At 35.0% G+C, this 17,070-nt stretch overlaps 1 protein-coding gene across 1 annotated transcript; it reads right to left on the bottom strand.

Moving 5' to 3' along the window:
- Positions 1 to 431: 431 nt before the first annotated feature.
- LOC121865432 (ras-related protein Rab-1A) lies at positions 432 to 16,701 on the bottom strand. Its single transcript, XM_042364830.1, has 7 exons — positions 16,537 to 16,701; positions 10,408 to 10,480; positions 7,947 to 7,994; positions 7,661 to 7,804; positions 6,827 to 6,958; positions 5,315 to 5,527; positions 432 to 1,862 (listed from the first exon to the last, which is right to left on the bottom strand). Exons 1-6 carry the CDS (start codon positions 16,557 to 16,559, stop codon positions 5,327 to 5,329), a joined length of 621 nt encoding a protein of 206 aa, XP_042220764.1. The 5' UTR covers positions 16,560 to 16,701; the 3' UTR covers positions 432 to 1,862; positions 5,315 to 5,326.
- Positions 16,702 to 17,070: the final 369 nt, after the last annotated feature.

The raw sequence follows: 17,070 nt of genomic DNA, 5'->3' as shown, positions 1-17,070 counted from the left end.
AAATTGAATACACACACTAGCACTTGTTCAATATATATTCTGCAAATATTCTTAACACTATGTTAGACTTGTTCTTCCCTAGAAACCCACAAGGACAGTCTACATTTATCTGCACTTGGACTACAGCTAACTCGTATATGGGAAAAATCTGCTACTGTGCAAAATACTGAAAATATACAACCTTCATAAACATTCTTCTCTCCATTAATATCAATATATCAAGAATCACAAACTACAATAAATTACATATATATATATATCCATTAAAAATGTAACTTCAACACCTGATTAATTCCAACAATAAATGCTATAATTGTGTACAAGGCGAAATTATGGACAGACTTTTCCCTTCCTTACTTGGGCTATTAGAAAATAATAAGTTTATTGAGTTATTTACCACTGGAGGAACTTCAAATCAGAAAAAATCAAGGGTCTTTACACAGTTTACTGTGAAACATTCATTCATGTACAAGGTTCAGATTTGATCAATAGAAAAGAGATGGAATGGACATCTTCCTTTCAGTATATGTCCATGTAACATTTACACAGCCCTGCTATCAAGATATTCAATGGATCTTGCCCTTAGCAATCTTTAAATCTGACACTAAGCCACAGAAGTGAATATAATTACTGGAATATTACTTAATCATTATACACTTCTAAATAGCATTTGTAGTTGGTCTCTACTCTGGTTAAATAACTATACTAGACACTGAGGGCAGTGTACACATTAGTTGGACAAATAACAGCCAAAAACAATGTTTTAAGTAATAGATAGAACCAGTCTTGAAGCTTGTAGACATTATCTTCCATAGTACAAATCATGTGCTGTGTATATCCTAACATGCTTGTGGGGAAAGGCCTAGCTATAACAGAATGGGGACAGGTGTTGCCTATACGCAAAACAAGGTAAATTAGAAACTTCCACTTTTGGTACAGCAGTGTGATTCCTAATAAAAAGCTTCACTGATCCCATAGTTTCCTAATTGGTAAATCTTTAAAATACCAGAATATAATGACATTGTGAAAACTTACAAAAGTTCTTAACTCACCCAATATATATATAATCAAAAAACATTCAATAAAATGTATGAGCACTGAGGAAGCTGGTTAATAGCATTGCACAAATATTCAGACAAATTAGCTACAAATTCAATCACCCCAGTGCCTACCATAAATAAAATGAAAATTATTTCAGCACTCAAATATAAGTATCCTGCTATCCACCGGCTTCCGATGATGAACTATTTGAAATATAAGAATGAGTTTTGGTATCTGCACATTAGTTACATGACCAAAGAATTTAATACTTGCCTCTGTTCTAAGAAAACAACTTCTATGTACAGAGATGGTAGTCTTCAAATTGCTATAGGACAAGAGAAGCAGCAGAGTCCTTTGTAACACCAGACTGCAATTCCCCAGTCATCACTTTATTCAACAGATCACAAAATGTTACAGGTTCATATCTTGCACACGATTTTGAGGCAAGTATGATCAAATTTGTTAACTGCCACATAACACAGATCAGAGACTGAAGAATAAAAACGATCTTCCTAGTTTACATCTATTTGCTCAGGATGTACCTTCAGAGCCATAAAAAAAGAAAAAAAGAAAAGAAAATATATAAACTTTGTCTTCTGTCAATAATATCAGTCTCCTGTCTTCCACCCTAATCACCTAGGTGATGCCCAGATTCCTGCTTCTCCTCGGCACCAGGTGGTGATCTAGACACCAGGCAATTACAACCCAGGACACCAAAACAATGCAATGCTTTAAAAATTTAACAGCCACCAGTTCTGGGTGTACCAGCAACATTCTACTGGCGTCCTAATGTCCTGGAACTGCCGTGTTTTGATGTTAGCCTGTGAAGAGATGAGAAAACTATTAGGTGGGTGCAAGAAAAACTTTCTACAAGACATGAGGGTCATTCAATAAGTAATGAGACAAATGAATACTGTATCACTGCAGAAGTAGTGATTTATTATTAATGATCACATACCTATTATTCCACAATCTCCATCTACAGCTATGCACTTGTCCCATCTTTCTATGAGTTTTCTTATTCCTGTGGTGAAAAATTCTTTCAGTTGACTTCATAACCAATTTCGGATTTCTTTCTTCACCTCTTCATTATTAGAAAAACGCTTTCCATGTAAAGCCGATTTAACCGGACCAAATAAGTGGTAGTCTGATGGTGCTCAATGTTCTGGTGCAATGTGGGTGTTGAAACTTCGACAGGTCATCTACAATGCTTGTTCGAACATTCTTGAATTATTCAACCCACTTGTAAATTTTCACTTGACTGATGCAATCGCTTCTGTATTGAAGTGACTTTTTGCGATGAATTTTGCTTGTTTTTTCCCTTCTGAATTTAAAAAACGAATAACAGAGCACTGTTCTTTCAAAGAGCAAAATCCATGCAGAGTGCTCATCGTCAACAAACAGATGAAGGTGTAGCTTATGCATGTCTAAACATGTTGTACAATGATTGCTGCACTTGCCCCTCCCCTTTGCCATCTACATCAAGAAGTCTTGTTACTTATTGAATGACTCTCAAACTTAGAGTGGGATGAAAATCTCAAAATGTAAGTGCTATCAATAATACACTTATTGCATGTAAGCATGAAAAGTGGCCTTGAAACAGTGATGATGAATAACCACTATGAGCTAATTACTTACACCTCCAGTCTACCAAGACTAAATATGAGGCGTGTGCCACATTGTATTATCTAATCCACATGACCTACCATCACCCAGTGACTAAACAATAGCTTGTAAATTTCTCCTCCAATAGCCCAACTTATGGACTGCTATAAATGTGCATAATAATGTAACTAGTTTCTGGTTTTTGTTATCCTGATGGTATATAATAAATTAGATTTTTTTTAATATATATATATATATATATATATATATATATATATATATATATATATATATATATATATATATATATATATATATATATATATATATATATATATATATATATATATATATATATATATATATATACACCTAGACCCCGACTTACGACTACGTGGACTTACGACCGTCGGGACTTACGACCGCCTCAGATATAGATAAAAAAAAAAAATTTTTTTTTTTTTAAATGACACACGCATTTTCTATACCGAAACGTTTCCAGTTAATGTAGTCTCCATGTATAATTAGAAAATTATGGGGGCCCCATGTGCATTCAGCTGACTACATTAAAGGTAAGTGCTCAGTCACACTGTCACCTGTTACTTTCACTGTCACTGTACTGTATCCATTCCTCATTATTTATTACTTGTATCTCATCATTATTCATTACTTTTACTGTACTGTGTATTTCATTGTAGATTTTTATTAAAAAAAAAAAAAAAATTTTTTTTTTTTTAATGTTACATTTTCTATACCAGAAACGTTTCCAGTTAATGTAGTCTCCATGTATAATTAGAAAATTAGGGGGCCCATGTGCATTCAGCTGACTACATTAAAGGTTAAGTGCTCAGTCACACTGTATCCATTCCTTATTATTTATTACTTTCACTGTACTGTATCCATTCCTTATTATTTATTACTTTCACTGTACTGTATCCATTCATCATTATTCATTACTTTACTGTACTGTATTTCATTGTAGATTTTTATTAAAAAAAAAAAAATTTTTTTTTTATCTATATCAGACTTACGACCATCGGACTTACGACCTGGATTTGAGTCCCTAACCCCGTCGTAAGTCGGGTTTAGTGTATATATATATATATATATATATATATATATATATATATATATATATATATATATATATATATATATATATATATATATATATATATATATATATATATATATATATACATACACACATACACACACACACAGAGTGGTCCCTCGATTAACGAACACAATTGGTTCCACAGTCGTTAGTTAACTGGATCTAATATTTCAATGGGATATTGGGTAATTGGTTCCAACTCACAGTAAACGTATACATACCGGTAATAGAATTAACAAAACATTAAATATAAACTAAATACAGTACTGTATTTAGTTAATTTTGGATGATGCTCCGGGACACCCACCACACCTGGACGACTTGCACCCTGATGTTAAGGTAGTCTACATTCCACCTAACACTACCTCTATCATCCAACCCATGGATCAAAGTGCTATTGCTGCTTTTAAAGCGTATTATTTACGTACGACCTTCGCTCAGGCTGTTGCTGCTACTGAAGGTGAGAAAATGCTCAGAGTTTTGGAAGGACTACAACATTTTGAAATGTATAAAGAACATAGCTGCAGCATGGGATGAGGTTACAGGTCAGCCCATTAGTGGAATATGGAAGAAAATCCTGAAAAGATATGTAAACAGTTTCAGAGGATTTAATGAAGATGAAGTAATTTCTGATTAATAACGAGTTAGTGGAGTAGGGTAAATAACTGGAGTTAGAAATTGATAATGAAGATGTTGAGCAGTTGGTTGAAAGTGTAGCCGAAGAGCTAAGTAACAAGGATCTTATTGAACTGGAAGCACAGAAAATTGCAGAGGAAGAAGCGAGTCAAAATGTAGAAGAACCTGCACCCACCCAAAATTTTTCAGCGAAACAAATAGCAGAGGCATTTGCTACAATTAATAAGGGGATGCAAATGTTTGACGGAATGAATCAAAATTGGACAGAATGGTCCAAGATGCACTTACTTGCTACAGGGAGATTTACAATGAAAAGAAAAAGCAAACTGTGCAGCCTAAATTGGACATATATTTTAAGAAGTCCCCCATTGCTGTCTCTTCACGCCCCACCAGTGCTGCCTCTTCACTCCCTAAGATGATCCAATACCTTCAACAAGCAAGTTTCCTTTGTATATTAACCTGTCTGAAGAAAGCAACATTGATGACCCACCCAGCCCTGTCTCCTCCTCTGCTTCATCCAGTTAATATAGTCTCCATGTATAATTAGAAAATTATAGGGGCCCCGTGTGCATTCAAGCTGACTACATTAAAAGTAAGTGCACAGTAACACTGTATCCATTCTTCATTATTGATTACTTTTACTGTACTGTATTTCATTTTAGATTTTCTATATTATTTTTTTGCATTTTTGACTTATGACCATTTTGACTTACGACCTGGATTTGGGTCCCTAACCCCGTCGTAAGTCGGGGAGCAGCTGTATATATAATTTTGATAATGGAAGGCGTTCTAAGTTGCTATTATGTTATTACACTGCTAAGTTCATATATAAAGAAAATTTGGACAGTATAGATCTTATTAATGATGTCACACAGATATATATATAAATAAAATAAAATCCCCAAAGTGACTTACCTAGAACGATATTCAACAGCACCCGCCACCTGACTGTGCCTCCACTGGGGTACTGGGATTGATCTTAACTCCTTGTGCAGTCCCAGCAGCTCCTGAGGGAGGTCCCATACGGTTCTTAATCTCTGCAGCCATGGTCATGAAAGCCTGTTCAACATTGGTTGCATTCTTGGCAGAAGTTTCGAGGAATGGGATTCCCAAAGAATCTGCATATTCCTGTAAAAAAAAAAAATAATAAATAAATTTAATATATATATATATATATATATATATATATATATATATATATATATATATATATATATATATATATATATATATATATATATATATATATATATATATATATATATATATAATGTGTGGAGGGGTCCATGTAAAAATTACTAAATAGCAATGAATATCAAAACTACAGTAAATGTCCCTTAGCATCTTATATAAAGGGAAACGTAATGATAATTTAAAAAAATATGAAATGGCAAAAGTATTAACTGAATACTGACACAAGTAGAGAGGAACTGAAGAATTTATTATATGAATGTGAAATACAGTTTCAGGATGCATGAGGTAGAGGCACATTAAAAGCAATGGAAAAAGTTACCCTTGAAAACAATATGTGAAATGAACAGAATAGAAAGAATAAGAAATACAGAACTAAAAGTCTGGAAATAAAGAGTGGTAGGTGCTTATGTGGAGTGGACATGCTTAATAGCCCGAGATGTGAAAAGTTGGTAAAAGGTGTATACTGTACAGTATAGCCCAAAGTAGGGTAATAGTAGTTCAGGGAATTCACACATTGAAAATCATTTAAGCATGAAAAGTACATAATGTGTAAGCCATAAATTGAAACAGCATTGCCAGAATTTACACTGTTATCAGTTGGATATTACATCAGCAGCAGTTTCTTTCTTGTATCCAAATGATGATGGTTGTGAAAATACACGTAAAATTTTGTTTCATTATACAGTGGAGTATGCTATAACGAATCTAATTGGTTCTAGAACCTTGTTCGTTATAGCATTCGTTCGTTATAGGATTAATCCATTCCAGGCCCCCAAATACAACCACTTAACACTGAAAAATATTATATAAAATTGTAAAAAAAGTGCATAAATATGCATCTAAACCCCTGAAATAAAGAGTATCATTCATACTTGTAATAAAAAAACAATAAATTAGTAAAAAAAAAAAAAATTTTGCTGCAGAGTTTTCAGCCATGGCAGTACTGGCCTGAGCAGGTAAACCGCTCGCTGCGAGAGCTGCCATAGTGTATCAACGGTAAAACCGCAGGTGGGCACAAACTATGGGCACAGACAAATATGTATATATATATTTTCATGTAGTTTCACAGTGAAAATGTGACATGATAGTTTTGATAAATTATCATGGAGAAATGAGCACCTAGAAAAGTCGCTAAGCCTTTTTCCTATATATATATATATATATATATATATAAGAGGTGAGATATATATATATATATATATAGGATAAACTTAATGTTCACAGTTATGTTACCTTGGCGGTCTGGTAGTCAACTACTTTCTTGTGGGTGAGATCACATTTGTTGCCCACTAAAAGTTTGTTGACATTTTCACAAGCATATCGATCTATCTCTTGAAGCCACTGCTTGACATTATTAAAGGATTCCTGTAGGAATGAAAAAATGATTGAGTAACATACACAAGTAAACCTGTAAAATGCTGCACCAATATACCTAACAAATTTTTTCTGGACCAGCGAGTGATATGCTACTCAGCAAGTCTTATCCAGAGCTGCTAGTCCAATTCGGCCTAAGAATGCAAGGCTTGGTCAACAATGCTACCAGACCACATCAACAACCTGACACAATTCGAAGAGCATAAATGCAAAAAGTCCACGTATTACCGTACATTAAAATATGGTATAAACACAATGTCAGCATCATTCCAAAAATGTATAAATTAAATTTGCTTAATTAGAAACAGCTGTACAGTACAATAAGAACCACAAGGAAATCAAGTAAGATTATCCACATATGGAAATACAGTAAGCATGCAAAATTCTGCTTATCCAAGTAATACAATACTGTACAGGTATTGTATTGTGTAACAATGACAGTGACTCGGTGAGTGAGGCAATAAAGTTAGTGTTTCTTAAAATAATTATTCACAATCTACAAATAACCTAACCTTACAGGACAGAGTATAATAAATGTTCTATTTCTGTTTCATTTCTTTTTTAGTAACTGTGCTACAAACAAGACAATATGAACATGGACAAATGACGATAGCAGTGAATTAACTAGACCCAAAGATCTGTTCCAAAACTCATTAGGGTCATCACTGTGCTTTTAAGAAAACAAAAACTTACTTGGTCAGTGGTATCATAGACAACAATGATGCCATGGGCTCCCCGATAATAAGAAGAAGTGATGGTTCGGAAACGTTCTTGTCCTGCCGTGTCCCAGATCTGAAGTTTGATTGTTTTGCCGTCTAACTCAATAGTGCGAATTTTCTGTGAAGATAGATACTCATTATAAAAGACATTTAATGAAATCACAATTATAAAAATTTCTAACAAAATGTAACCACAAAATAAAGTGCTTCAAATAAAGAATTTGAGTTCCATAATACTGATATGCACAAATTATACTTACAAAATCTACACCTATGGTACTGATGTAGGATTCTGTATAAGTGTCATCCTGAAAAGGATAAAAATACAGTGTTAATCTACAAGAATGAAACATACATCAGAATCAATAACATAATGGTAAAGTTCAGCAGTCTTCTCATAATTTTGTTTGTAAGACTATTAATGTGTCCTGAAGTGTGTGGGTTCTTCTCCAGCAGAAGGGGATAAAATGTATTGAAAGTTTAAAGAGATTAGTGACAGACACGAGCACTGTAAACTTTAGGGAGTGATAAATAATGAAACAAGGAGAATTTTGAGCCCGAGTATGATCCAGTAAAGAAAGTTCAAAGTTTACAGTTTCAGGGAACTTTCTAGCTGTTAAACCCCTCTTGTAACTCTTAAGTGCAAGCGTACAAATTCAACTCGAGAGGCATAGCAGTCTCATTAATTTGCTTTGAATCATTTAATCTAAGACCATCTTTCTGATCTCTATTTTCTTAAAGGGGGGATGGTGACATTTTTCCTTTAAAATGGTTTTCAATGGGTGGAACTGCATTGTGCTGAAACCAACATCAAAAAATAACAGCACAGTACAATAACTGCAGGAGAGAAATTCTTCAAAGCACATACATAGCTTTGCAAAGTTGCCAATGAATAATAGCCAATTTATGTGAACTGGAAACACTGGTCAGAACAATGATGTGATTGTTTAGGTACCATTATGTATTCAACCAACCTTTTTTTAAATGATAAAAAATACTGCCTGCACAGATCAACAACACTTGTAGCCACAGAAACATTCTCAGACACCCTGCTTGGCAAAGGGGTGTATCACAATGGGCAAAATTTCCGCTATTCTCGGTTCTCAGTAAAAAAAAATTACTTTTCCAATCACGCTCAATTCACATAACACTGTCGCTTGAAAAAACAAAAACAATAACATAGCTAGCAGGTCCAAAAGTGATGTCGTTTTAAGCTTTTCTTGAGATACAATGGATGCCTGAAATCCCACAACACACTACAGTACATTCACTAATTTTATCATTTAGGAAGTTTCAAAGTCCCTTGTCCAAATAATTCATGAAGCTTGAGAATCCATGCTGGCTTCTTTCAGTGGATGTAAACAAAGTCAAATGAAATGTTACCTAAAATTTTCATTTGTATATACTGTACAGGTACAGTACAGTACATAAAAATATTCTGATAATACAGTATATTTGCATTAAAATCAATTAAATTTTTTTCCAATTGTGTACTGTAATTTACCTTAATGAAACCAATGCCTTTCAAATTTATATTAAAAAAAATCAAAACTTGCCTAGGAACTCCTGCACTTCCCTAAGGAAAGTGGAAAGTTGCCCAGTGATAGCCCCTTTAGTGAATAGTAATAATCCACTTGATATAACATTTAATTTTTTGTGCAGTTTCTTTTGTTAAATATTTCGACCAATGTTTACAGCAGTTAATTTTTTTTTGGTGGTTAAAAAATGCAAACAAAAAAATACTGAACAGTTTCCTGGCAAACTTAACAGATTGGATCGTAAGTGAATTTCATGTGAAATATATTCAGCAAATTATCAATAAAAAACTAAATGTTCTACAAGTACGTACAGTATTGTAAAAGACAGACAGAGCAATCATTTCTAACAGGCCAAGGGAATACACTAATCCAGATCTCCTTAACTACTGTACTGTGAAACAGCTTTCTTTTCAATGATGTCACTGAAAATACTGTCTTTACAAATTTTTTGAGAAAACATGACAACAGACAAAGGATTTTAACAACCCTACTAAGACAACAAGTCCCAGTATTCATTCTGAAATTCATCGAACTCCCAAAGTAAATATATTTTTTGGAGTGATTGTACTGTACTTAAAATCTTAATGCCATAACCGTTTTTCAAATATCAACTTAATGTCACAAACACACACACACATATATATATATATATATATATATATATATATATATATATATATATATGACAGTAGTACTATAGAGAAAATATATTTTGCCTCTTGTACAATACTAAATTTAATATAAATTTATTATGTAACAAGACCTATGCCAGTCTATACTGTACCATAATGTAACTACCATTCTGAAAATTTTGTCAAGAACCTTTCTCTCTTTTTACTGTAAATGTATGTACACTCTAAGAGTCATACAATATACATAACAAAACAAACGAGAAATTTGAACATTGCACCGAGGAAGTTTTATTGCAAATTGAATAACACTATTTTCACCTGTAAATACTAAAAAGATGAGCAACATATATTATTACAAAATTGAGTCACTTTGCAGCCAGGCATGTCAACCATCCTGAGATTACATGAGCAATAGTGCTCATTCTGAAATTTGTCGTGCCCAGCTGTTCGAGAACATTTTGGTGGCGAGTGTACCTTAGTGCACATTTTCAAAACTTTCCAAAATAGGACTAAAAACCAGACTAGTCTCACTCAATTCAAAATATACTTACGGCAAATCTTAAGAGAAGGCAGGACTTTCCAACACCGCTGTCACCAATGAGGAGGAGTTTGAACAAGTAGTCACTGAAAGGAAAAATAAATAAAATAATCACACACTACATGTAAAAGCAAAGTTAGAGGTGATGTATAGGAACAATGAAGTAAAGAATAACAAGTGTGCCTCCAAACTCTAACATGTAAAAATCCAGACATTCCAATCTGGACTATATTAGAATAGCCCATAACAAGACTTAGACTAAGCCTTATATCTGGGATAAAACTATTTTACAAAATAGTGAGTTCCTGCACCACAAAGTAAGATTGTGGTATCAGGTGGTATTAGTTCTGCAAACCAACCTCAACATGATTAAATTAATGCAAAAACTGTTGCAATGCTATAAAAACCTACCAACCATTACACTACTTCCTAGGACTGCATGGCAACAATCAAACCCTGAAAAAGGTGACCAACTATCAGGTACTTGGCTGTAAATGAGAACAGAGTAAGCCAAGAAACATCTGTGCAGCTCACTCAAGTAACTAAATATAGAGGTGGTTGACCTGGAAATGGTGTTTTATAGTGAAGCAATGAGGGCTGTAGAGAGCACTAATACTAATGTAACAAAGAATCAATACTTTCATTCTTCCGATAACTGCACCATCAATGGGGTTTTGTCTCGATACTTAACCCCTTCACTTTGGGGATGCCAATTTTAATATTTTATTGGACCCCATACACAGATTATTTCAGATTAGATTCAGTTATGTGTGTGGGTTCTAAGAATCCCGATTTTGCAAACCACAGACTTAGTTGATTACTATAACCACGAGTAACCCAAGACAGGTAAAAGGTTAATGGAGATTAACCAAGTACAGTACCTGGATTTAAATTAAATAAAGTTGTAAAGGTACGGTATAACAGATTGAACTTAGTGATCGGAAAACACACTTGCCAGTGCTAAAATTTTTAAAGATGATCGGGGGAAATAATTGGTACTGGTAATTACAGTTTTGTCATAAAACTCTACCTAGAAATCAATGACAAAGTTGCAAATCAGATTTCATTTACTTTATCCTCTCCACCACTGATAGGCTTGTTAACCGTTTGGGTGGTCAGTTACGTCTCTGTTATACACTTTTGGCAAGTACTGGTTCCAGAATGAATTAGCACTCAGTGCCATCACAAAACACTGAGAGATCATTTCAAGAGTTCACAACTCTCATTCCAAAAAAGTTTACTATGACAGTTTTCTGAATTTGTTGCTTTTACAACCAAAAGCTGTGACCCCTAGTGGAAAGGGCATCCACCAGTTCCAGATATAACACTCGACTGAGTAATGCCCTGAGGTGTTTATAGAAATCTATTGTGGCTCTCCTTTGGATGTTTTCAATCAACTGACAGTCTCTAGCATATCTCAGAGACCAGACAGGGTGACAATACTCCAAACATACAAACAATACTTCCGTAAAAAAAATAAAAATAAAATAATAAAAATCCTGCATTTTTTAAGAATCTAATAGAGGCCATAATACTGATAAACAAAAGTGTAAAAATACTCAACCAAAGGTACATAAAAGTACTCAAGTTATGAAGCGGCACACCACACTTTTTTTTCGATTTGTGAAAAATTTCTCGGGCTTTGAACTGGAGAAAAAAAAATCATGTTGACAGTTCACAGAATGTGCCCTCCATAGTACAGTACTATGGCAGGAGAAAAAAATGAGACAGACAAAGAGGGAGGGTGGCAAGATAAAATTACCCTCACAGTATTAAACACCCAGACAATATCAATGATTTCCAATCTTCTATAGAGTGAATACATTATCAGATAGGAGGTCATGGAATGGTTTCATGATTACTGCACTATCAGGTAAAGTACAATGCCTTTGTTATTTTTAAATATTTGTACTGTACTAGTAATATGCAAATCAGCTAACAAACATTACTTCTAATTGTCCAGCCTTCTTTACTAAGCCAATTAATTTTTTCAATACACTGTAACTGCCATATCAGTTTTCTAGCAATTTGGGCAGCTAGTCTGTTCTTTGCTACTTTGTTAAAACATTCACTGCCCAGTGTTGGTACAGGAGGTAGCAAGAGTGCCCATGGAAATCTGCAATGTTTGGTAAGGTTACACTGGATAACACCATTCTCACATCTGACCCAGAACACAATGGTGAGCTGAGCCATGTGCAGTTCCACTGACCAAATCTGTACCCACAAGGTTAAAACTGCACCCATACCACAACTGCAATGCAATTTTAGAATTGAAATTACACCCACACCCAATTACATGTACAGTACGCACTGTATTATTCTATGAATCCAATCAAAGAAATGCTATCAGTTATAGATATCTGACTACCCCGTATGTTAAGAAGTTCACAAAGCAGTACACTGTACCCTCGTTAATTCGTTTCATTATAACTAAGATTTTGGCTTAATTTGTATGTTTTTTTTTTTCTTCAAAAAATGAATTAAACAATTTGATTTGGAAGGAGTCTGAAATAACTGATCGGTTCCAAAAGAAAAATTTCATAAGTTATCGAACAATGCCAAAATTCTGTAAGTACATAGTTCAATAAAGCTAACCATGTTATCCTGCCATAGCAACAAGGAACAATGTTAAAGATGAACCAACTTGTCCCATTAACACTATCACATACCCAAAAACTCTGAAAGCAAAACAAAGACTGGTACTCAAACAGTGACCGAGCGTTGACTCCTTGAGCTTCTAACATGACGGATTGCCCTAACCGATATTTCAGTACTGGACGAGTATGACCGGGCGAGCATGTTCATATCTCTGAAAGTTTGTAAGTCAAATCATTCAAATGTTCAGAAGAGGAGTGGCTGTCCTGTATTACAAAATACCCCTTTCTGTTTTTTCAACAACTGATTTGTAATTCCCAATAGTGTACATGTAATGAGAAAAAAAACTTTTACTCCACTATATAAAATTTCAAATGTAATAAGTGTCAAAGGAAAAACTACAGTATTCTTTTAATACAACAGAGCATGCAGTGAGTCACCTGTGACACTGGCAGGAAAACACATTGGTCAATAATTATTTACTGTATATTCATCTCATTGAATCACAAACAACTCCAGCAAATCAAAACAATCCAACCAAATACTAATACAGGTACTGTATCATATTTTGAAATGGAAATCTAGTACTGTACAGTAAGTAAACTCACTTGTTTTTTTCTAATGCTTAACAACTGTTTCTTTAATAAAAAGCAGTACAGTATAGTCTGCACTTACACGGATTTTGTTTACGCGTTTGGTCATTTACGTGGCTCCTTGCCAGAATGAAAATTTTGAATTACGCGGGTCATTGCATCATTTACGCGGGAAACGGCGCAGGAAGGGTGCGCATTAGGTTGCTCTTACGTTATCGCTGACGTCATATGAAGTATCGGACTGTGCTTGGGCCACGCATCCTTACCACCCAAGCATTGCCTGCGCCGCTAGCTGTGATTGATCTAATGTAACATGACGTGCCCTGCCACCAGAAGTCGCTGACCTAGCCGGGCCAGTTTCATTGTTCTCAGTCCGCGTATACAGTTCTCTCTTGTGCCCGCTATTCCCCTCACAATGGCTTCCACTGGACCCCCACCACCCAAGAAAAACTTTGAATTACCTGGACCAAGCCATGGTTATGTGAAAGAAATCATCGATTTGGGGGAGAAAATTAAGCTCGTCCTTGACAAAGACACAGTCAAGCATCGGTATGAAGTGTCTAATAACCTTTTGTCGAAAATTATGGAGCCGTATGTCCAGATCTATCACGACAACATCAATGCTAGTCGTCAACGTAGTATTACGGACTTCTTCGTCCGCAACCCACCACAGCCAGCCCAAGTCAGTGACAGTGAGGATATGGACTTTGAGTGGTTTGTCAGAGAGGCCCTGCAAGCCTCTGCGAGTAGTGAAAGTGATTCACCGGAGGGCCACTAATCTGCCCTCTGCCTCCGAACCAGCCACCATCCACGTGTGCCGACCCATCTCTTCTACTAACGTAAGTGTTAAACACCTTTAGATTTGTAGTTTTTTATTTAGATACTATGTGTGTATCAATACCATCATAAAATAATGATGTTATTTTTACTACAAGGTACGTATTGTGTCGGAAAAAGTGGAGTTTGGGAGTCGGCCCAGTCTCTATTTCAATTAATCCCATATGTTATTATTTCGTTTACGCGTTTTTCGTTTTACGCGGACCTCCACGGGTTCAATTGACTGCATAAATCCAGACTATACTGTATTTAGTAATTATTAAAAAATCTGTTGATATCAGTGGTAATATGTCTGCATCCAATATATAGTAATAACAATAATAAAAAAGTTTACTCAAACGATTATTAAATTAAATATCATACAATCGATGAAGCTTTTTATTCTTTTTAAGAGAAGTGTCAAGTTTCAGCCAAAATGGTCAAGTCTACACACACACACACACACACACTGTGGCTACTGTATAGTGATACAAATTTTATGAATTTCACAAATTAATCATTATGTAAAACAGTTTAATTAACCATATAGGTCCATAAAGCAATTTCCCCAGGCTAACTGTACGGACATAGAAGTCACTGGGGAAACGACCAAACATTGTAAAGTTATATCTTGTGATGACCGAGAATTGAATGATCCTTGAGAAACCTAAGCTCGAGCAAGACCGTGACGAGCACAATTTCTTGGCCACCGCAAAACAACGTGATGAGATTTAGTCTGACTCCAATGATTATGTCCATATGGTTAGCCTGAGAAAATTTCCATACAAATTTGAACAACTAGCCAGTGTTAAAAATACCTTAATGTAGACTCTGTTAAAGTGGCATTGGACAGTGTGATAGTGTCGGCAAAAAAGTATTTCGTAATATTGTACTGGATTGTATTTACCATTCTGCACATGGCCTAACTGATGTTTTCCCAATTTATTTTTAAAATTACTAAAAATTATGTCTTACTGCAGACAGAAGACATACATTAAAAAGATAGACTTGAGCATCCTCAGTATTGTGTTAAGTGTTGATATGGCAGGCAGCTCTCGGCTTGTTTATAGATGACTATCTGGGAGACTACATCTTTAAACCATTTGTGAACGATGACAAAAACCAGATCAACCTAGCTAAAAATAACAAGATTATTATGCCGAGATAGTTTCATTACCGTCATCTTTCATGTATCACCGAATGCCATAGTTTACGAGGCAAACACAAATGGTGATACGAACTTTGCATGGATATCTAATGATATAAATTATGTTTTATCTCAATACAGATATACCAGCTGTCTGTACAATAAGAAATTACATCTAATAATTCTGTAAAACCAAGGCCACGCAAAGGAAGGTAAATATTATTTAGTAATAAACATACCCAAACCATATTATATAGTAAATACAGTATATAGTAACAGTTCATAACATCACAATTATTCCCTGAAAGCACTGAAATTGGAAATTATTTCCATTGTTCATGAGGTACAGTGACAGGTTATATTTTAAAAAAAGTCACAGGTAATGAAGAATGGGTAAACAATCAGCAGAATATAAAAACGAGCAAAACCGGCATAGAGAATCTTTTACTTGTAACAGGTATAGAAGCCTGAAAAGCTCCATAACCCTCATTATCAACTATGAAACATGTGTAACGAGTATGACTGGCAGGTACAGCACAATATGGGGAGGAGTGTCCCCAGTGGTCACGGCTATCACTTCCCCTCCTACCATATTTTCATCCATATTGGATTTTAATATTATAATTCTGGAGTAGTTCCCGTTCTAGTACCATTAAGATAAATTCCTTTGTCATGCTACTGCGCAGCTGATCATCTCTTAGACTTCGCTCAGCTCAGCTGACTGTGACAGCAGCTTTCAAATGAATGTTAATTTGGCGTTTAGTTACACATACAGCCTAATAAATCACAGATGTTTGTTCTTGTATACATCTGCTGGCTGGCTGCTTCACATCTAGGCATATGTAATTAAAGAAAATTAAATCCCAGCTATTTTTTGTTCCCTTGTGAAACGTCAAAAGTGATCACCTGATCGAACAACTGCCACTGGAGAAAATCGACCTTGCACACCATAACAACTCATATTTCTTCACTACAACAGGAGTATACTCACTATTCAGGGTTCATCGTGGACATCTTCTAACTGTAGACCTTCCCTAGAACTAACTTTTAGGTCTCTTGGATCTGTAATAACGCAGAAACAGAAGGAATACAAGGCAGACCCTCCCCTCACTATCACAAGATGGCCGTTCCGTGGCGTTTGCACTCACCGATGACGTCATGCCACATAGACACGGTATGAAAAGCTCCTCATATCAACGTGTGTTCTCATAGAAAAATAGATTAACCTAGAACAACACTTATTAAAATATTGAAAACAAAAATATTACGTATATTCTGAACTATTCTCTATATTAGGAGAATATGATTTACCGAAAACAAAGATGAAAGTAAAAGGAAAATGGATGATTCCAGACAAGGATACAAATGGTCGGCTGACTCTTCTGATTCTCGATTGCGTAGGCTTCAGTGATTCACCCTTGAACCGTGAATCATCTGGCTCCTACAAACATGTGACATCCTCCTATGAGTAAATGTTAATAATGGTGTAACATGTGCTAAAGAATGATTAAATCTACTAACTTTT

The sequence above is a fragment of the Homarus americanus genome, unplaced genomic scaffold, assembly GCF_018991925.1.
Source record: "Homarus americanus isolate GMGI-L3 unplaced genomic scaffold, GMGI_Hamer_2.0 scaffold25483, whole genome shotgun sequence".
NCBI classification, from domain to species: domain Eukaryota; kingdom Metazoa; phylum Arthropoda; class Malacostraca; order Decapoda; family Nephropidae; genus Homarus; species Homarus americanus.
The sequence above is the reverse complement of the archived record's forward strand: the minus strand, read 5'-3'. Positions and strand labels throughout refer to the sequence as shown.